This window comes from Nanorana parkeri, unplaced genomic scaffold (genome assembly GCF_000935625.1).
Source record: "Nanorana parkeri isolate BGI_ZX_2015 unplaced genomic scaffold, ASM93562v1 scaffold2857, whole genome shotgun sequence".
Classification (NCBI taxonomy): Eukaryota; Metazoa; Chordata; class Amphibia; order Anura; family Dicroglossidae; genus Nanorana; species Nanorana parkeri.
In genome coordinates this window covers 53,012-76,047 of record NW_017309125.1, presented here as the reverse complement: position 1 = coordinate 76,047, position 23,036 = coordinate 53,012, and the positions used below count along the sequence as shown (strand labels likewise).

The following is a 23,036-nucleotide window of genomic DNA, read 5'->3' as shown; positions in this document are numbered from 1 at the left end:
TGTGTGTGTGTATGTATATGTGTGTATATGTATATGTGTGTATATGTGTGTGTATGTATATGTGTGTGTGTGTATGTATATGTGTGTATATGTGTGTGTATGTATATGTGTGTGTGTGTATGTATATGTGTGTATATGTATGTGTATGTATATGTGTGTATGTGTATGTATATATGTATGTGTGTATATGTGTGTGTGTGTGTATATGTGTATGTATGTGTGTATGTGTGTATGTGTGTATGTGTGTATGTGTGTATGTGTGTATGTGTGTGTGTGTGTGTGTGTGTGTGTGTGTGTGTGTTCATTCATTTATTCAGATTCAGGTGTTCCAATCACCTCCATGGCGACCGGTGTATAAAATCAAGCACCTAGGCAAGCAGACTGCTTCTACAAACCTTTGTGAAAGAATGGGTCGCTCTCAGGAGTTCAAGTGAATTTGTGTTCGAAGCGTGGTACCATGATAGGTTGCCACCTGTGTTTCTTTTATCCAATTAAATCGAAAAAATAAAATCGTCCTAATTGATGAAAATTAGTTGCAGCCCTAGTTATATTATATTGGCTTGGAGTTACTCAATGCAGATTATACACTGAGTGGCCAGATTATTATGACCACCATCAGTACTTCGTTGGCCCACCTTTTGCCTTCAATACTGCGGCGATTCTTCTTGGCATTGACTCCACGAGATGTTGAAAAGGTGATGCGAGGAATCTGACACCATGCCTGATGAATAGCACTGTCTAGTTCTGTGAGATTTGATGGTTGTGGAACCAGCTGCCTTTCTTTCAACTTCGTCCCACGAATGCTCAATTGGATTGAGATCTGGTGATTGTGCGGGCCACCTAAGCAAGGTAAATTCTCCCTCATGTTCTCAAAACCACTCCTGCACAATACAAGCATGGCGCATTTGTGACGGACCCCCGTACTCAGGATGAGTATGTCCGCCGCTGTCTTCTTCCTTGCTGAGGAGATATTGCAATCTGAAGATCCTTAGCTCCCAGTTTCCCCAGTCACTAGTCGAGGCTCGAGTGTAGGTGAAACAAACTCTGGTTTATTGAGAAACTGCACAAGCTTTTATACAGCAAGTGATGAGATCAGATTATAATCCCATCACATCCACCCTCGGACAATCGGTCTGCTCAACACCACAGGGTTTCCCCTGCTAACGAGCTCCAGACAGCCATAGCAGGAGCCTGGCCAGAATGTCATTGTTCTGAGCTCCTTCAGAGAACAATGGGAGATAACGAGGGATGGTGCTGATAGTCTTTCCATAACCAGGTTACTCAGTATAACGCACTCAAACATAACTCAACACCAATATACATTTAACTCAAAACTGATCACCATGTCGTCACATAGCTCCCCCAAGCTAAAGGATGGCAGACCTGGTGAGACCCTCGACGGGCCCACTTGGGGATGTCCATGATGTTAGTCACCCTTCCAGTTCCGTTTGGCGGGATAGTCCTTCAGCATTAGCATTGTGTTTCACAGCCCGGAATTGGATAGTGAAATTGAACGGCTGTAGGGCCAGGCTCCACCGCAGCAGCCGTCCATTGTCCCCGGACACCCGGTTTAACCAAACAAGGGGGTTATGATCCGTGAGGATGGTAAATGATCACCCATACAGGTAGGGTTCTAGCTTCCGTAGGGCCCATAACAGGGCTAAACATTCTTTCTCCACGGCCGCATAAGCTACTTCCCTGGGTTAGAGTTTGCGGCTGATATAGGCAACTGGATGTTCGTGTCCATCATCTCCGGCTTGGCTCAGCACTGCTCCCAGCCCAAACATGGAGGCATCTGTGTGTACAACAAAACGTTTGGTAGGGTCAGGAGCGGCTAGTACCGGGGCCTGAACAAGTGCTTGTTTAAGCTGCTGGAACTCTGCTTCACACTCGGGGACCACAGGACCTGTCGGGGAAGACTTACGAGTCAGGTCAGTCAGGGGTTTGGCCATGGCGCTGTAATTGGAGACAAACCGCCTATAGTATCCTGCCGTACCCAGGAAAGCTAGAACTTGAGTCTTAGTACGGGGGGTGGGCCAGTTAGCTACAGCTTCCACTTTGGCCGGTTCAGGCCGCTGCTTCCCACACCCCACTCGGTGACCTAAGTACTGGACATCCCACATTCCTACGTGACATTTGTCGGGTTTAACAGTCAGTCCTGCCTTTCTAATACAGTCCAGTACAATCCCAATGTGCTGTAAGTGCTCTTCCCCATGTGTCACTATAAATGGCTATGTCATCTAGATAAGCGCAGGTAAATTCCTGCAGTCCATCTAGTAACCTATCCACCATCCGCTGGAATGTGGCCGGAGCATTTTTCATCCCAAATGGCATAACCCTAGATTGGAACAGGCCAAATGGGGTGACAAATGTGGACTTCGGCACAGTGTCCACAGCTAAGGGGATCTGCCAATACCCCTTACACAAATCTATAGTAGTGAGGAAGTTGCCCCGGGCAATTTTGTCTAGGAGCTTGTCCACCCGGGGCATGGGATAGGCGTCAGTTACTATCCTGTCATTCAGTCGCCTATAGTCCACACAATCTGGTAGTGCCATCCTTCTTTGGTACCAGAACCACTGGGGAGGCCCAGGGGCTATCTGAAGGTTCTATGACCTGAGGTCTAACATATCCCGGATCTCCTTCCGAATCCCTCCCTTGACTGCATCAGGTATCCGATACGCAGTCTGTCTCAATGGGGCTTGATCCTGCGTATCGACCCGATGCGTTGCTACAGTAGTATAGCCGGGCAGGGATGAGAACATGTCCAGGCGCTCCTGGAGCAACCTCTGGGCTTGTTCCTTGGAGTGCGGGTCAAGTCCCTCACCCAGCCAGACATCCGCTACTCCCCCTTGGGCGTCCTCCTCACCTGGCAGTCCCGGGAAAGGGAGACCATCTGTGTCATCCATAGCTGGGGCGCATATAGCGGCTACTGCTTCCTCCCTCTCATGGTATGGCTTCAACACGTTCACAAGAAAGGTTCGTTGGACCCTTACATCTGAGCATCGGGCTGCTATGTAGGTTGTATCGCAAAGCTGTTCTATGATCTTGTACGGTCCCTGCCATGCTGCCTGGAGCGTGTTCTGCTTAACCGGTTTAAGTACCTTTTGCCCTACTTGGAAGGTGCGTTCCCTGGCTGACCGCTCATACCACCTCTTCTGTGCGGCTTTGAGATTGTCCTGGACCAGGGTAGTCAACCTCTGCAGCCGGTCCCTAAACTCCATAACATAGGCCACCACAGGGATCCCTTCCTCTACCATGGCTCCCTCCCAATGTTCCCGTAGCAAGTCTAAGGGTCCCCTAACTCTCCTCCCGTATAAATAGCTCAAAGCGGGAAAACCCTGTAGCTTCTTGGGGGACCTCCCGGTACGCAAACAGGAGATGGGGAAGGTGGCGTTCCCAGTCCTTATGGGACATGGCAAATGTCCGGAGCAGCTGTTTCAGCGTGGCATTAAACCGCTCGCAGAGCCCATTGGTCTGTGGATGATATGGGGAGCTGTGCAGGGGCTTAATCCCGCAAAGCTCCCATAGTTGTTGGTCAGTTTGGCCGTGAACTGTGCCCCCTGGTCTGATAAAATTACCAGTGGAAACCCTACCCTGGTGAATATCTGCAGCAGGGCACTGACAACAGTCTCTGCTTGGGTATCCCTCAGAGCCACCGCCTCGGGATACCGAGTAGCGTAATCTACTACAGTCAGGATATATTTCATGCCCGTAGGACTAGGCTTAGCTAGGGGAACGACCAGGTCCACTGCTATACGGCTAAAGGGTTCCCCTACAATGGGCATGGGTCGTAACTTCGCCTTAGCGGAATCCCCTTTCTTCCCTACCCGCTGACATCTCACATGACCTACAGTAGTCCCGTACTTCACCTGACAGACCTGGCCAGAAAAAGTTCTGGTTCAGTGTCCGCCTGTGCCCAAGATGTCCCGCTAAGGGAATGTCATGCCCGATCAGCAGATCACACCGGTATTTCCTGGGCACTACCAACTGTCTACGAGGGATGTGTGCCACACCTCTCCCCGCTCCTCCAGTGATTCTATATAACTTTCCTTGATCCCACTCAAATCTAACGTCACCCACCCCTCCCGGGTCTCTCCCCGCCTGTCTATAGGACGCTAACGTTTCATCCTCTAATGTCTCCTTCCCAAAGTCTGCGGGCGAGTCCCACCTCAAAGAGGGGATAAGGGCGTTACAGTCAAGGTTAGTAGGTCTTACCTGGATCCACTCAGTGGTTGAGGAGCTTCTCGAACCTGTTGGCGGGTGGTAACGGGGTTTACTTCCTCTCTGGCGACCGGAGCAAAGGTGGAGGTGAGGAGTCCCAAATTGTTGCCAAGGAGAACATCTGCAGGTAAATCTTTCATTAGCCCAATCTCCATATCCTGGGCTCCGGCACCCCAGTCGAGATGTACTCTGGCTGTGGGAATGCGGTATACATGTCCTCCGGCTACCCGGACTGCCACCAAATTACCTGTTTTTGCCGGGCTAGGAATTAAATGTGGCTGGACCAGCGTGAGCATGGCTCCGGTATCCCTGAGACCTTGAGCCAACCGCCCATTGATGCGAACTATCCGCTGGTGATGCCGCCGGTTGTCCGTAGTGGCTGCTTGCAACGGGTTGACTTCGTGTAGTATCCCGAAGTCCTCATCTGCAGGGTTGGTTTCTCTCCACACTGCAGGAGAGAATGTTTCGTGGTATGGGTCTCTTTGCAGGCAGTAGCCCGGGCTGGATTGGGGCTGAGTCGAGCAGGCGGCTGACTATTCCGTCTCTGGGGACAGTGATCACGAATATGCCCAATTTGGTTACAGCCATAGCATCTTGGCCCAATTCTGCGGGGCTCCGCTACTGAAGTGCGCCTTGCTGGTACAGGCACAGGAGCGACTAGGGGTGGGGGGTGGAGCTGCGGCTGAGGTGCTTCTCCGAGGCATCATGGAACTCATCTGCGAGTCTGGTAGCTTCCGCCAGGGTCAGTGGTCTCCGGTCCCGAACCCAGTCGCGCACCTCCGGCGAAGTATAGTTATAAAATTGCTCCAATAAAAAAAGAGCTGCGTCACCTGCTCTATGGTGGTCGCCTGACAACCTTGAATCCAGCTTTTCACTGCATGATGTAGCCGGTGCCCCCACTCCGTGTAAGTGTCCTTGTCCCCCTTTCGCAGGCTCCTGAACTTGACTTGATATGCTTCAGGGGTTAAGGCGTAGCGGGCAAGCAGCTGTTCCTTCACTCTCTTAGATTGTACAGTCTTCATCCGCCACGATCCAGAACGCTTCTGCTGCCCGCCCTGTTAACTTACTTGCCAGGATAGTGACCAAGTCTGTGGCGTCAACGTTCAGGATGCATTGTCTCTCAAAATCCTGGAGGAAACCATCAATGTCTCAGTCCCCCATGGACCGCGGCTATAAAAAAAAAAAAAGCTGCGCACCGTGTATCGCAAAAAAAAAAAGTACATGCATCTTTTTTCTGCGATTGCCGCACGGATGTCACCCCATTGATTTATGGGGCCGCAAGGCAATCGCTGTCTGCATTGTGCAGGACCGCGCAATCCCGGATCGCTCAGGTCTTCACCGGGCCTCAATGTATACATGACTTTCCTAACATCTGACAGTCGAAACGGCAGCTTTAAACCTACATAACTAAAAAGCAAGGGGTGAGCGTGAATGAAACCCAACTTGCACAAAATATCAGGAGTTTTGCCCAGTGTTAAAAGACTGACGCACCCGAGTCCCTCACATACCCACACAACCTTTACATACAAATGCTACACAATGTTGTATGTCTGAAAGACCTACATTGCACAATTGTGGATCATGTAAATTTCGTGCGTATCTGTAGCAACTTTAACCATTAAGGCCTGTTGACAGACGTGTTCAAAATAACACATTACGAAAGCATGCATAATCACTGGATACTAGTTATCCTAATGCACACCACTGTGTTCAGATCCAGCGCTAGCAAAACCAAACTAGCAGAACACGAACTGTAACACTTTGGTATGAGTTGTAAATATATCATGCAGAAATGCACACTGAATGTGGGGTTTACAGTTAATAAGACCTTACCCCAGTCTACCTACCCCCTGCATAACGAGATGTTAATAGTTATATTAGGACAGAAGCACACAACACGAGACGTGACCAGACAACAAAAAAGGCCTGGAGTTTAACCTAGATTGCTTCACATACAGCGCTATTAACCTGAACGGCATGGGTGAAACCACCAATATAGGAACAAATACAATAATGTCTCTTGGCCACAAGTTAATTCAGGTGTTATATGCTTTTCCAAGTGATATAAATTGAAATTTTCTAGGTGAAAGGCACCTTGTACTATAACCCTAGCTGTTTCAGGTATAGGGAATGCATCTGGTAGTGTCCAAATGTGAGGATACTTGGTTCAGGGATTTAATCTTTGCTAACTAAGCCTTCAGCAGTCGGGCACTCCTGAGCCATCTAAAATCAAGTAAATATTACAAAGACAAGTACAACCTGGATAAAATCCCTGAGGGCTTGTTCACACCAAATCCGGACCAGATCTGGATGACTTTCTGCATTTTTGACGCTTTCCAGTCAGTTTTATTTTTTTGAGACTAAAATGGGCTTTCAGATGTAGTCCAGTGCGTTGCATGTGTTCTGGAACGGAACGCTGTGGTGTGAACTAGAGCCCAAAATACCATTGGAATATATTGGATGCATTTTTGATCTGTTCTTAAAACTGCTCTGCATCTGCTCTTCATGGTGTGAACAAGCATGCATGAGGAAACTGATCAATTAGTTAAGATGTAGCCATATAAGAGAAAGCGTATAAGTCATACAGCATTGTGTGGAACAAGGCCTATGCCCTATAGAAGGCCATTACACATATGATAGATACACAGACTAATATGTTTTGAACTGTATATATGAGCCCTGAGCCTCACCCTAAGGATAAACTGGACAAACAACGGCTCCCAGTAGGTCTGACCTCTGAGTCCGTGTTAAGGTGTATTAATAAAAGAAAAAAAAAAACATCCATTGAGCAACTGTGAGGCAATGCTCGGCGAGGTAAGTAAGAAGACGCGCTGGCGCTGACTCGAGTATAAGCCGAGGGGGGGCACTTTTCACCCAAAAAAATGGGCTGAAAATCTCGGCTTATACTAGAGTATATACGGTAATTGAATCCCAAGTAACTAATCAGAAAATTTCCCAAATACAGACGGTGATGTATGTATGTATGTATGTATGTATGTATGTATGTATGCATGCATGCATGCATGCATGCATGTATAAAAACAAACAAAAAACACAAAAAAAAAAAACTTACCTGAACCTCAGCAGCTAGAGGTCCTGCTGCCACATGTGCCCGATTATAAAAGCATACCATACAACATAAATATAGGCAAAGTAATACGTGTATAGGAAAACTGACTTCAATGTCATTCATTAATACAAAAAAAAAAGAGAATGCACATTTCAGAACAAAATGCTAGTGGTGTATTTCTCTAAAGAGAGACCAAACAAATGGTGTATGCAGGTGAGGCCCATGCTGTCCAACAGACTATTGGAATCATCACATAACATGATGATTCATAATCATGTCACTAGTTACTAATTTGTAATATAAACTAGGGATGCACTGATACTAGTAAAATCAGTATTGGTGCCGATACAGAGTATTTGAGCATTTGGGAGAGTATAAGTACTCGCATATTTGAGCATTTGCGAGAGTATGAGTACTCGCATATTTGAGCATTTGGGAGAGTGAGTACTCGCCCAGATACCGGAACTTATGATCAGAGGAAGATTTCCACTGGCCGGCAGTGCCGTAAGGGGAACATGGAGCCAGCTTCCCATGCATTCAGGAAGCAGGGAGGCGACTAATAACCCGCCTCCCGGCTTCATGACTGGACGACATCTACCTGGCCAATCAGCATCAAATCGGCTTCCTGGCAAATCAGGAAGCTGGGAGGCGGGTCATTACTCGCAGAACAGCTTGCCGGGAAGTCGGCTTGGTGCCGATTGGCTGGGAAGCTGGGTTTCTCGGCCATGCACAAGCAAGCCCGCCAGACAGCATGGCGCCAGCGTCTCGGGCAATTGGATTGCCCGGGAAGCCAGTTCCATGCCAGCGGATGCACGTATCTGCTTTCAGTACTCGTCAATACTGAGTGCCAAGTGTCTGTGCATCCCTAATATAAACTATACAATGGAGGAATTCTTCCAGCTCTAGTGGATAGTAGACCAAAGACAAACACACTAACCTTGGTTTATGGTAGGCACTGAAAACAGCTTCAGCCCCAAGACCTGGACATGACCCAAAGTCTAAAAGGTGCCCATACACCTTACGATTGAATAGTCGTACGATTTTCGTACGGCAGCCCCAATCCGGCCCCGATCACAAGATTAATTTAGTCGTAATTAACGATAAGCACCTGGACGAAATGCGGTAATTGATTTGCCGTATTTTCGTTAGCGCAAGCGCAGTGTAGATCGTACAACTTGACGGACGGAAACACCAGCAACCTTACAAAAATCGTGCGATCTATCAAAGTTTTCAAACATGCTTGACCGTCAAAAGTCGTACGATTGTACAGTAATGTCAGTCGGACACTGCAATGCACACATACGATTATCGGACGAAAAGTCGATCGCATACGAAAATCATCCGATAATCGTAAGGTGTATGGGCACCTTTAGCTGGGATAAAGGTAAAGATGAGTCACATAATGGGCTGATGTTCAGGTGGAAGCAATCATAGTTCTTAATGAGCCAAGACCAGGTAGTAAATGAGTTGCTGACACCAACAGAAAACCTATTAGCTTCGATGCTTTACACCAGTGCATTCAGAAGTCCAACACCTGCATGCGTTACTGATAATTCATAAAACAAAAGTTTGTCTATCCAGCGCTTATGTATAGGTTTCACACAAGAGCCTGATATAAAATGTGGTTCCTGCAACAATTTTCTCATTTCTATTACTTATTGAGTTACTGTGCTTATACGGTCAGGGCTATTGCTTAAAACAAACACAAAGAGCCCTGACAACTACACAAAGCCACCCCCCGGGGTGTTCTCTCCTGTAAATACTCCCTGCAACAAAAGTAGAGTACAAGCGAGAGTAAAAATAGTACTCTTACCTCACTTATGTCATATTTGTGGGTGTAGGAATCAATAGGTTGCCCAACTGAGCTGCTGCTCTACAGATTGATAGTTACTTGTGCTGCAGCCTCTGCCTCTATTCTGCCACCCAGTGGCAAAAAAAAATGCATACAACTCCTGCGTTTTTAACCACTTGAAGGCCTCGGTGTTAAACCCATTTTTCAGTATTCAGCAGTGCAGTGCTTTGACATTTATTCCGTCATGCAACGTTGTACTGAAATTATTTTAAACCATTTTTGGTGGACAGATAGCTTTCCTTTGGTGGTATTTAACCACCACTGGGGTTTTTATTTTTTACTATATTAAGGGGGGGGGGGGAAATTGGTTTCCCCTAAATTATAAAACATTACCCAATTTTTGGGTAAAATATAAAAAAGGTGAGGTCAAGCCGGGTAAAAAAAAAAAGAGACCAAACATGTCAAGCTTTAAAATTGTGAGCCCGCAGTGATTGATGGCCCTAAAATTATTGCCCTCTCAGACGTTCGCAGCAATATGTAACATGTGTAGCGCAATTGTTGTTTTCGCAGCGCATTTGACGCGTATTTACGTTTATATGTGCATAAACGTGGGTGACTTAATGTTGGGTTTTTTTTAAACTTTTTTTTACCCTTAATGTTATTGCTATCACATAGTGGGAATAACAATTCCCCTATGTGATAGCACAGGTACACTGACCGGTCCTCTTTATGGAGACATTAGGGGTCTCCAAGACCCCTGCCATCTGGGGACCCCCAAAGAAGCAGATGGAAGCCGAGATCTGCTTCATCAGCTTCTTCTCTCTGGCTATAGCAGCCAGAGGACTGACCGGTGAATGCGGAAGTGATGTATTACACATCACTTCTGCATTCACAGTATTACACATCACTTCTGCATTCACAGTACAGAGGGAGATGAGCGAGGAAGATGCTGATCACCCACCCATCTTCCTCTGGACACCCCCAAGAGCCAGTCTAGGGTCGCAGATGGGGTAGCGGATCCAGGGATTGAAGGTGGAGGGGGCGCGACGGCACTCGAGGAGGGGAGGGGGTGGGCGCGCAGCCAGCACATACAAGCGATCGGCAGGCTATAGAGCCGCCAATCGTTTGTATGTCAATGCCTCTATAACCGCTTGCCGTCCGCGAAAAAAACGGACAGGTGGCAAACTGTACAACGGACACTTTCTTTCGGCCTGCGCCAGCAGAAAATAAGTAGTCTATTTACGGCAACCCGCCCATGTGAGTTTGCCGCCTGTCTGTTTTTTCACAACGGGTGGACGGCAAGCGGTTAAAGAGGCACTACAACATTCCTTGGATGAAAGGCTTTCGACAGAGTGGCCCGGGATTACATGGAGGCCGTTTTGGTGGCATTAGGTCTTGGGCAAGCCATGTGTTTAAAGATGCTTTTCCTGTATTCAGAATCCATGGTGAGCGTTAAGGCCCCATTCACACCGAGCGATTTAGCGAGCGATTTCTGCAGCGATATCGCTTATATTTCCACGCGATATCGCTCTATGTAGCTTCTCCAATCCATTTCAAATGGAGCTGTTCACATCTCGTCGCTCAATATCGCTTGTAGCTCCTACATGACCCTTTTTTCGAGCGATTTCGAGCAATATTGCTCCTGATTGCATACAGCCCAACAGGAAAAAGTTGTGACAAGTCGCTCAATATCGCTCAAAATTACACGATTTTCATGTCGCTCAGTGTGAATGGGGCCTAAGGGTAATGGCCACCTGGCAGATGCCTTCCAGATTTCCAATGGCACAAGACACAGGTGTCCCCTCTGATTTTCATTTTGACCCTGGAACCAATTTTTTTATTGTTTGAGAGCTCAATCGAATATTAGCGGTGTGCGTGTTGGTAAGGAATACAATTTGGCAGCTTTCGCTGATATTCTTCTCTTCCTTTCAAATCCGCTGGTGTCCCTGCCAAACTTGCTTTAGTTGTAACGTTTTCACTCGCTCTCCGATATGAAAATCAATTCTCAGCATTAAAAGGTCCCCCTCCCTCCAAAACTAGTGACAGTGTCAGGACAATTTTCCTTTTATTTGGCAAACTGGTATCTCTTATCTTGGGATCCAGATTCCAGCAAAACTAAAGCTTCTTTACTTTGCTTATTATCTTCCCATTTTGAGCGCCCGGTTAGGAGACCTTCGTTTTTGGGATAAGACTTGCTTATCTTGGCTTGACAGGGCTGCAACGTTAAAGATGAATATCCTCCCGAGGCTGCTCTATGTGCTACAGGCCATCCCCATCTCTGCCAGCAGCCTTTTACCACTTGCTGCCTGGAGCAATTTCTTACATTTGCGCACACAAAAAAAAAAATTTGGCTAGAAAACAGCTTCAGACCCCCAACAAAAAATGTATTTTCTGAAAGTAGAGGCCCTGTAGAATAAAAAGATGCTAGTTGCAATTTTTTATGTTGCACAAATGAATGTTCATCAAACAAGTATTTTTAGGATAAAACACACTAAAATTAAATTTAGTGCACAGAAACAGAATACTGACTTTTGGTAAAATATATAAGATGGAGTCACGATGGGTAAATAGATACCAAACAGGTCTAACCTTAAAATTGCATGCGTCCATGAAACCGCAAAAAACTACAATAGCCAACATTTCCCATAGGTGACGCTTTAAGCGCTTTTACTGCTCATCAGTTTAGTGGTAACCGTGATTAATGGGCCTAGTTATTGCTCTTACTCCGATGCAATTTTTTTTTACTCTTTATGGAGACATCAGGGGTCTTTCAGATCCTTAAAGTTACCTAGGGACCCAAAAGAAGCTGCTGAATCATAGATCTGCTTCACCAGCTTGCAACTGAAAAAGTAGTGCAAGCTCTAGTCAAAATAAGGGCACATGTTTAACCTCTAGCCGTCCGCCCGTAGTAAAAAAACGGACGGACGGCACTGCTGCATCTGCGGGTTGCCGTCTCCAGACGGCAATTTTTTTCTGCTCGCGCGCGCCCCCTAGCGGGCACGCAAGGGCAGAAAAGACCCGTCCAATGCGAACACCCGGTACCGGGTGTTTCACATATAGGCGATCAGCGGGTCCATAGCCCGCCGATCGTCTATATGTGCACGTTCGCGGCATAAAGCAGATCTCTGCTTCATCAGCTTCTTTTGGGGTCCATAGGTGATATTAGGGGTCTTAGAGACCCCTAATATCTCCATAAAGAGGACCTGTCAGTGTGCTTTTGCTATTATATAGGCGGTTGTTATCCCCCTATATAATAGCAATAACAAGTGCAAAAAAATAAATATAAATAAAAAAAAATAAAAGTAAAAAAATAAAATAAAATAAAAGTCACATATAAAGGGGAAAAACCCCCCCCAAAATGTTTAACTCCCCCACCCCCACGTTTACGCGCCTATAAACGTAAATACGCGTCCGGTGCCCCAGCGCGCAAAAATTACAATTGCGCTACACGTTACATATCGCCGCGAACGTCGCAGTGAGAGCAATCATTTTAGGGCCATCAATCACTGATAACACTAAACTGATGAGCGGTAACAGCTTTTAAAGCGTCGCCTATGGCCAATTTTGGGTATTATCGTTTTTTGAGGTTTCGCGCGCGCACGCAATTTTAAGGCTTGACATGTTTAGTGTCTTTTTACCCGACGTGACCCCATCTTTTATATTTTACCAAAAAATTGGGTAATAATAAATGTTTTATCATTTAATATAGGGGAAACTGTTTTTTTTTTTAAATTTCGGTAATTTTTCCTTAATATAGTAAAAAAATAAAACCCCCAGTGGTGAATAAATACCACCAAAAGAAAGCTCTATCTGTCCCCAAAAAAGGGTATAAAATTCATTTCAGTACAGCGCTGCATGACGGAATAAATGTCAGTCAAAGTACCGCAGCGCTGAATACTGAAAAATGGCCTGGATGGGAAGGGGGTTTAACACCGCGGATGTCAACTGGTTAAAGACCGATTTGCACATTAAAAAAAAAAAAAAAATCTAAGAGGCTAAAACTGTTGCAATTGCTTTGATAAACTCCCCCCAATCTTTCCAACAAAATGCAGATAATTACATGCAAGACCCACACTCACCTCTTTTCCTTGTAGAAATGTTTACCAATATGGGATGGCAGAAGTCTACGGATTCTCGCATCAGCAAGGAACAAGTCAAAGCTGCCAAGTAAACGTCGCTTGGCTTCATATGGTTTGTATTCTTTTTTCATTTTTTTAAGGGGAATGACCTGGGAGACGAAAAAAAAAAAAGTACATTTAGTCAAAGTGCAACTCCAATTTTGTTGATGAGTGATTTCTGTACAGTGCAAAGCGAGTGAGAGATCTCTACCTTCTTTGGAATGCAAGTACTACCTCCATACAGAGGCGTAGCAAGGACACGATGCGCCTGGGGGCAAGTCTTTCATTATACACCAATGCAGAACACCATCCTCTATAAACCCAGCAATACATTAAAACAGCAATGCAGATCACCATAATCTATAGAGGACTGGTGCTGGGTCCCGTACCCTGGTCCAGTTCCTGGGCACACTGGTAGTACATGGCCCACACCTGCTCCTCATTGGTGGGCTGCTCCTAGGTATTCATGATAATTTCCCCACACCCCGCCTTGCAAAAATTGCCCTTTTGCCACCTGTCCCCCTCTGGATCTGCCACTGACCTGACCTTCAGTCTCGGCTATGGGATAGAGCTCCCCTGATCTCCCAGGCCAGCTATGGTGTACAGACCTCACCTGACCACCCATCCCAGCTATAGAGTACAGAGCTCACCTGACCTCTCCCCCTGCGATCCTCCCGCCGCTGCCATCAATGCTAACCTTGAGCGGCTCTACTTGTCACTGTGCCCACATCTCTTCTCCCCCCACCGCCTACTGTGTCCACTGAACCCCCTCCAGCTCTTACCCTGCCCCTGTGCCCACCTCTGTGTACACTGACCCCCCCACAATTGACTCATCAGGCCAGTGATTTTACAAACAAAGCTGACCTCTTCTACATTCCTCCCGCCGCTGCTGAACCTTTAGCTCTGTAATCACAAAAACTAGGCCGCTACGAGGCCCCAGCGTGTGCTGAGGCGGGTTGCCTAACTTGACTGACCCCAGTGCAGGCACTGCTTTCCTGCAGCTCAGTGTGGCCGGACTGGCAGAGCAGGGTTGGGGGAGGCGAACGAGCAGGCTGCATACAAGATCACTTGCAAGCAGCCGCAAGAGCGGCTTGTAGAAAATCAGGCCATGCCTGCGCCCCCTGCAGACCAGCGCCAGGGGGCAACTTCATTATGCTAATTTGAATGACTTAAGGTAAACATATAGGTTATTTTAAAGTAGAAGACAAACACCTGTTGAGGACTTTACATACAAGACACGTTTAAGCATCTACTAGACTCAAATGCTGGAAGACACATACTATATTTTTCTGTTAATTGTACTCACATTTACTGTTATTTTTGTACATTTCTGTTGGTTTTGTACACATTAAGTACATCTGATGACTAAGCTGCAAATAAAGTCAGTCACTCAGGATTCATTGAAATTGACACTTTTCTGAAGATTATATAAAATCACCTTAAGACGCCTATAATACAAGTGTCATTCAGGGAAAAAACATCAGTGTCAATAAAACAAAGTGAGGGAAATCCCCCCCCCAAACAGGGACCCAAACTTTAATGCTTCAAAAGATAGGTGGTTCTCATTGAATCCAACACAAAGAAAAAACAGTTGGGTATTTGGTAACATCTTTCCCATCAATTTTCCAGGACAGCACAGGAGAAAGGATGCGCCCACCTACAAACAGGAAACACATCCACAATTAAAATAAAAGGGGCACATACATATGCCTGCTGTCCTGAAAGATTCATGGAAAAGACATCAGGTAACCAATTTTGTTTTCCCCAATTCATCTTGCAGGACAGCACAGAAGAGGGTTAGGCTCGCATTACTTTTTAGAGGGGACAACTGCCAAAAGTGGCTTCCTACAGAAAGCCTGGAAGGAGAGCAGGTAGACTGTTTCACAAATTACTGGAAACATCCACAAAGCTGCACCAGCTTTCTAAGCCAAAGAGGCGACTACAACTCTAGTGGAATGTGCGATAACGCCCTCTGGAGGATTCAAGTGAAGAGATTGACAAAGCTGTAGCTTGTCTAATCCACTGGGCTAGAGTTTTTTAGGGTGCTATACAGCCTTTCCTAGGGCCTGGAAACAGGACAAAAGATTGGACTTCCTCCAAGGCCAAGTGATCTCCAGGTAACACAAGACACCTCCCAACATCCAGATGGTTTAAAGTTTGTTTATCACTAAATGGATTATGACAAAAAGAAAGGGGTGGTGGGTTCAGTCGAGGTTGAAAGCTACTTTAGTCAAAAATGCTGGGTCTGGTCTCAAGGTAATTCAGTTCGAGAAGGTGTACACAAGGATGCAGTACTGGGCTGTGAAGAAAGATTGCTCTCCCCCAGAGGTTACAGTGGAGGGGATATGATCAGTCTGCAAAGATGCACCAACCCAGCTGTCAGTAGAAGAGTGCAATGAAAGCTTTATCTTTGATGAACTATTAAACCACCTTAGGTAGAAGACGAAAGAGGGGTGGGTGGAAGGTACAAGTCAGATCCCAGTCCCCATCGATGAGCAATGGTATGTGCATGCAAAATCTCGGTCTCTAAAGCAGAAACAGTGATAACTGACTAATTGCAACACGCAAGGACGATCAGAAAGCACTCTTGCATGTACATATAAAATCTCTGCTCCCAATGTCATATGGGGCTCATGCTGTGCACTAGGGCTGCAACAACTAATCGACAATCGATTATTGAAAAAAGTTGTCAACTTTTTCAATAATCGATTAAATCGGCTTCCGATCAGTGGGCCCTGTTCACAGCTCCACGAGCTGTGCTGCTGCTTCCTCCCCTCCTCACATCCACGCTCCACACGCCTCACATTTCCTGCCCATCCACGATCGGCACAGGGACGCGGGGAGATGTAGTAAGGAGGAGCAGGTGTGGGGGGGGGATGACAATCGCCGATAGACAGGTCCGATCTCAGAAGCAAGTTGCTGGAAGACTGCACTTTCCCACACATGGTGCTCTATAATGTATTGCTGGGATTTGTATTTCTCTATAGCCGATGGTACATTGTGCTGTATATTATACATAGGAATACAAATCCCAGCAAAACATTATACACTGTATGTATAATGTATTGCTGGGATTTGTTGTACTCTATAGCTGGTGATATTCTGCATTGCGCTGTATAGAGGACTACAAGTCCCAGCAATAATACATTATACAGTGCAATGCAGAATAACACAAGCTATAGAATAACACAAGCTATAGAGTACAACAAATCCCAGCAATAATACATTATAAAGTGGTACAATGCTAAATACCACCTGCATTCCTTGCTGTATAATTTTACACTTTCCATTTAACTATATTGCACACCACACTATCTTTTTTCTTTTTTACTTCCACCGCTCCAAGCTTGCTCCTGTGATGGACTACAACCTCAATACAAACTAGTAGTCCCATCACTGGAGCCATTTTTTTAAACTTTATTTTATTGTTTATCCGATTAAATCGAACTTAATAATCGGCTAACTAATCGATTTTGAAAATAATCGTTAGCTGCAGCTCTACTGTGCACTCTATGTATACATATCTATTCCAACAACTGAATGTCAAATTGACAACTTATAACTACTCGGCATACCCAAGCTCCCCAAGACCTACATTGAAAAGTTCCATCAGGCAGGAAAGGGCTGGATAAATAAACATGACTAACTTGTAAAAACAAATCGGGAGTTCTGCCCAATGTTTAAGTCCAACTCCCCTCCATCTCTATGTACAGTGAAACTGATGCGAGTTAAGTTATGCAGGTCACTTCAGAATACTGCGCCTATTGCGGTTTAAAAAATAAAAAGCACACAACCTTTGCATAAAAATGTCACAATGTTCTAATATGTCTAAAAGACGTGTATTAGTACATAAACCCACAAATTACGCATGGATCATGCACATTTCCTGTGTCTTTGCAACAACCATTAGGGCTTGTTCACACCAGTTGAATTCATGTTTCTAAAAAAAGGCATTACAAAGGCACGCACAGTTAAAATAGTTTAATACCCTAATCCACACCACTGCGTTCAGTACCAGTGCAGTGCTAAACAAATGCATTACAAAACACATTAGAAAAGCATTACAATGCTCATGCTGAACTCACAATGCGGGATTTCTAGTGTGAACAAGCCTAAATCCCACTAATTTAACAAGTGGTATATATTGTAATAGGGATGTCCCAATACAGGGCATTTTGACAAGTACTTGTCAAAATGCCCCGATGCCTAGCGCCGAAGCTTGCGCTATGTTTTTTTTTTTCTTACCTTCCGTGGTGGCTGGGGTCCTCTGGGCAGGCTGGAGGAGTGTCGCGTCACTGCTGTGGGGGAAGCTCCAGGTGGAGCGGTGACGGCGGGGGGCGTAGAGCAGTGACAGGGCAGGGGGCGTGGAGCAGTGACGGAGCTGGACTCATGGATCTGCGACAGGCTCTGTCACCTCCCTCCTGTCCCCGACTCGTTCTTGTCACAGGAGTTCTAGCACAGTGCTGTGCTAGAACTCCTGTGTTGGAGGTGACAGGGCCAATAAAGTGTACCTGTCACCTCCAAATGCTATCACACAGGGGTTTGTTAGCCCATGTGTGATGGCAATAAATTTAAGTGAAAAAAAAATAACTGATTAAAATTGTAACTAAATAAAAAAATTAAAGACAAGTAAACCTAATAAAATAAACTAAAAATGTTTACAAAGTAAATAAAGAAATTGGAAAAAAAATGAAACCAGCCCCGCTGCCCCCATCTGCATTAGAATAAACGCACAGTGTTTTCAACCGCACAATCTGCCTGGCACTACTGGGGTCATTAGAAAATAATGGCATTGCCAGCACGATTGGCGGTGGTGTGCAATCCATGACCGCCCGGTCATCGTGCACAAAACCGAGCAGATGGCTGGGCGGTCATGGAATCGCACACAACCGCCGATTGCGCTGGCAGTGCCATTATTTTCTAATGGTACCCCATTCGCGCCAGGCAGATTGCGCGGTTTCCCGCTGCAATACCGCCTGGGCAGTCCCACACGATCGCAGTTGAAAACATGAATAGGTTAAAAGTTTTCTTGTTCTAAAACAGTCTTAGATTAAGGTTCATAATCATAAACAAATTGGCCTAAAATCATTAGTCTATTGTTTTTTTTTAAAATGTCACCTGTCCCTTTAAGAAAAAGTATCGGTAATTGGTATCGGCAAGTACATGAGGGGAAGTACTTGTACTTTGTCTTAAAAGGGGTATAGGGACATCCCTATATTGTAATATAGGGTCAAAGCACTACACAGTGACAAAACAAAAAGGCTTGTACTTGTAACTTTATGCAGACTTCACATAATGCATTAACTTTAATATGCATGAGACCGCTGTTCTAGGAACAAATAAATTTAACATATGATGGTCACAACTTGTAAATTACTCCATGTGTAATATGCTTTACTAAGGTGATTTAATTGAAAATGTATAGGTGAACGGCAAATGAGTCCTATAAAACCAGTCTCAGGCATGGGAAATGCATCTGGTAGCATCCAAATGTTAGAAAAATTAGGTCAGGAACGTCATACTTTGCTGCCTAAGCCTTGCAGCAGTCAGCAATCCTGAGCCATCTATTACATGTACTTATTAAAAAAACATACAGGTATAAGAAATAAGACCATACTTTGTGTAGTCGTACAAGACAAAACCAGCAAATCATACAGCACTGTCTGGAAAAAGGCCTGTGCCCCTTAAAAGGCCAATGGTATGCGACATACACACAAAAAGGTTTTGAAATGGGGCAGCTCTCAAGCCCTAACTTACGGCGTAACAGGTCTGATCTCTGAGCCATCTATACCATGTACACGCTCCACAACAGTACATACATAAAGAATACAACCCTATGTTGCGTATCTAAATTAATGCATAGGGTTCAAAAAGTCAGTGCTAAGGTGTATACATAGAAGAAAAAAAAACAATGACACCCATTAAGCAACTTGTGTAATTGAGGCCTGAGTCACCAAGCAATTAGAAATATCCCATATACAGACTCACAGAAAGTAATAAATGTTTAAGAAAACTGACATCAATGTAATTTGATAGAGAAAATGCACACTGCAGAAAATACAGTTAAGTGGTGTATTCATCTAACAGAGATCCAAAAAATTAAGCGTACGCAGGTGAAGCCTATGCAGTCAGCAGACAATTTGAATAATCACTTATCATAGGTATAACCTAGTCACTGGTTACTAGTTTGTAATATGGATATCCAGTGGAGGAATTCTGGAGGCTCCAGGAGAAAGCAGGCCAAGGTCAAAACTCACAAACCACAGCTTATAGCAGGCACTGGTAAAAATCAAGAGATACAGCTCCAGCCCTTGGACCTGGATATGACTTAAGGTCTTAAAATAGAAGCAAAATGTGAGTCGCAAAAACCAGAGCTGGCGGAGCCTACCTAGCCCACACTCCAGTGGGAGCAATCATAGCCTTCCTGCTCCTAAGGTCTTAAATCCAGATCAGGTGGTAAAGCAGAGTTGACACCAACCAAAAACCTGTAAACCTTGAGGGTTAGTCCACACCAGAAACTGCATCACAACTGCATCTGTCTGCAGTTGCATTGTGATAGTTTGCAATGCGTTTTTTTAATTCTGCATATTCTTTGGTACATGGGTGGTATACATCTAGCTGGGCTGTATATAAAAACATCAAAGTTGCTAAGAGAAAACTCGCCACATTTATCTTTTTGCACCCTGTTCAGACCAGAAAAAAAAAAATAGGGTATCATTTGGCAGTTAACTCCCTCCACTTTCCCATCTTCTCCCGATTGTTTTTGTAGTTGGGATTCTTATCATAGAGTGGACACTCCCTCCACATATTTTATGAAGATGTCAGCATCCACATCGGCCATGGCTCCAATCTCTGTAACTACAAAGAGGAAATCACTGGATGACAATCACATTTTTTTTTGGATGCGTTCCAGTGCGATCAGATGCAGCTAAATAGGACACGCAGTACTTCTTCTGACTGCATCTGAACAGACTGCAATGGTGTGAATACAGCACGGGAAAGCCCATAGGAAAGCATTGTGATGTATTTTGGCTGCAGCAGCCAAACTGAACAGACTGCATCACAAATGCATATGGTGTGAACAAACCCTGAGGCTTAACACCAGTGCAATCAGAAGTCATAAAACCTGCAGGAGTTTAATGAGCATTCATTAAAACAAAATTAAACCTATACAGTGCTTATGTAGAGTTTTTAGCAGCGGGGCCTATAAGGAAATTGTTGCAGGATTCGCATTTACATTTTTGTAGATAAACCTAGGAGTGCTGATGCAAACACAGAAGACCCCACCACTAGGCGTTCATCTCTCCTTGCGAACACCCCCTGCAACAAAAGAGTGCAAGTAAGATTAGAGTAAATACACCTCCAGTACTCCTACACTGAAAATTACAAAAAAGTGAGTTAAGGAGTTTAAAGTGACATTAAAAAGGCAAACAATTTTTTCCCTCCCCCAATGTTAAAGCACTTGCCTTAAATAAAGTCTATTAATCCGATCTTTCCTGTAGTTTTCAGCCTTCTCTCCAGCGCTGCTGCAGGTCTCCGATCCAGCGCTAACTCCTGTCCTTGCTGGTACTTCCCGTCCCACGATGTCTGCATGCGGGTGTACACATCCATATACTTAAGTTGTGTCTCTCCTAGTCTGCCGGCCGAAAATCCGAACTGTGCATGCGCCCGCCCCAAGATGCTGTGCGGCCGCCCGAGAATTTTCAGCTTTTCGGACAGGAGCGCGCAGGAAGACACAGGTAAGTACTAACCTTTTTTTAAAGCGTTTTTTTTTTTTACTTTTTGCATCCATCTACTGCTTGCTAGCTGTAGATAGATGCAAAAAACGTGAGGGTTTAGAAACCCTTTAAACTTTGTTAACTTGGAGCTCCTGCTCTTCAGATTGAAAGTTGCTGGTGCTGCAGCCTGTCTCCATTCCACCACACCAATGGCAGACAATATTACTGTCACCGTGTGGCAAATTGGGTCCAAATTGCATTATCAACTGGGGAAACCTAAAGACCATGCAGTTAGGCAATGTCTTTAAGTGGACCTTTACCAGCCTTTGGTTCCAAAAAATACCATCAGCATGCAGAACTGCATGCTATGTGAAACATTTTAATTTTACTTACAATTTGTTTTCTACTTCCTGGTTCTTTGACAAAAGTGATATAAAATCTGTGCCTAAGTGTTACGTCCTTGGAAGGTTACATCAGTAGAGCATTGCTGGGAAATCCAATCTGTAATCACAGAATCTCAGGATAAAGCATTTTCCTCACCTGAGATTATGAGCATGGTCACATGTCCTAGTCACATGTGCCCACGTTCCAGGAAGTAAAGGAAGATGGATTCATCTGCCCTTAGTAAAAATGGATACTGTGTGAAGAATGGAGAAGGAAAGAAAAAAAAAAAAGGTATGCACAGAATAAAAAGCCAGCAATTATCTTTAAGTATCTGTTTGTAGACTGCCATTACTGAGCATTTGTTATTTTGAAGATAGTCTTAAAGAGGAACTTTACCCATATCAAAATCCAGTAGTACCCCTTCTAGCATAACATGCTTTAGAGTCTTAATACCATATTAGGGCCAAAGTGGAGGGTAAGGGAGAGTGGGATTGCCCCAGAGGAGAGTGAGTGGGGAAGTTAGGGAGTCGAGCAGGATCCCCTAAAAACAAAAAAAGTGCCAAGTTTGAGCTAGGAAGTCAGGAATGCCACCTTCAAAGTTTCCGCCAAATTATTCAAGGACTAGGGGAATCATCAACATACTGCGACAAGGACTGCTGCTCAGTAATATATCCTAAAGCATGACAGTGCTAGTCCTCCCATAGACAGGGGCAAATGCAGCATAGATTTAGAGATCCTAGGATTTTTCCTCACCCAAAACAGAGTGAAGTACACCATCAAGTTTTTTTAAGGAAGGACTTCAGTAATGGTACAGTAGTATACAAATGTGAGGCAGGACATCTTGATTTCTCCTATCTACAGGAGTCAGTGGGAGAGATTTTCAAAGCCTGTATTTGCTCACAAAAGAGATGGATTAAGGCAGGGCTCAAAATTTCAAGTCCTGAGCTATTAGCTACAAGCCAGGCCTTAAGAGTCACTAGCCACCAGATGCCCCACCTAACCCTTACCCTGCCCCGGCCTCAACTCTGCCCCTAAACACACCCTTAATAATGTGTATAATCTTATGAATAGTTGCCGCTTGTAAACTGCAGATTAGGGATTCCTGCTGCAGGAATCTCTAATCACACCGGAAATATACTGTAGGTGTGAATGGGGCCTAATATACACTAAAGGTGTCCATACACCTGCTGATTATCTTACGATAATCGCGGGTGATCCCACGATTGTACGATAATCGGCAGGTGTATGGGCAGCGTGCGACCGCTTCTACTGTAAGGCCGTACGACTTTCATCTTCCAAGCACGCTGGAAAACCTGGCGAAAAAAAATCGTACGATTTTTGGTGGGTTGGTGGCGTGGTCGGAAGACGAATGCCGCACACTGCCCGCTCAGCACTGCAATCATCGGAAGCCCTCCCCTCAGCGGGGAGGGCTTGCGATGATCGCAAGTACAATCTGCCTGTCCCAAGATGGGCAGATCGTATGAAACTTTAATGACCTTACAACCATCGCATAACGAAAGTAGTGCGATGGTTGTAAGGTGTATGGGCAGCTTAAAAACACAAAACACTCCCCCAACCCTCCACACAAAAAAAATACGCTCGCCCCTTAACCCCTACACATAGAATACGGTCCCCTATTAACCCCCCACACAAAATATATTCCCTTATTAAACCCCCCTACACAAAATATTACACCCCCCCACACATAAAATATTCTCCCCCTTAATAACCC

General features: G+C 45.1%; 1 protein-coding gene across 1 annotated transcript in view; it reads right to left on the bottom strand.

Annotated features, from left to right (window-relative positions):
- RSL1D1 (ribosomal L1 domain containing 1) overlaps positions 1-23,036 on the bottom strand; it is a gene marked incomplete at its 3' end in the record, with an annotated part of 90,664 nt that overhangs the window by 21,797 nt on the left and 45,831 nt on the right. The window contains exon 7 of the mRNA XM_018574280.1: positions 13,164-13,312. Coding sequence (XP_018429782.1) covers positions 13,164-13,312 — 149 coding nt within the window. The remainder of the gene's footprint in view (positions 1-13,163; positions 13,313-23,036) is intronic.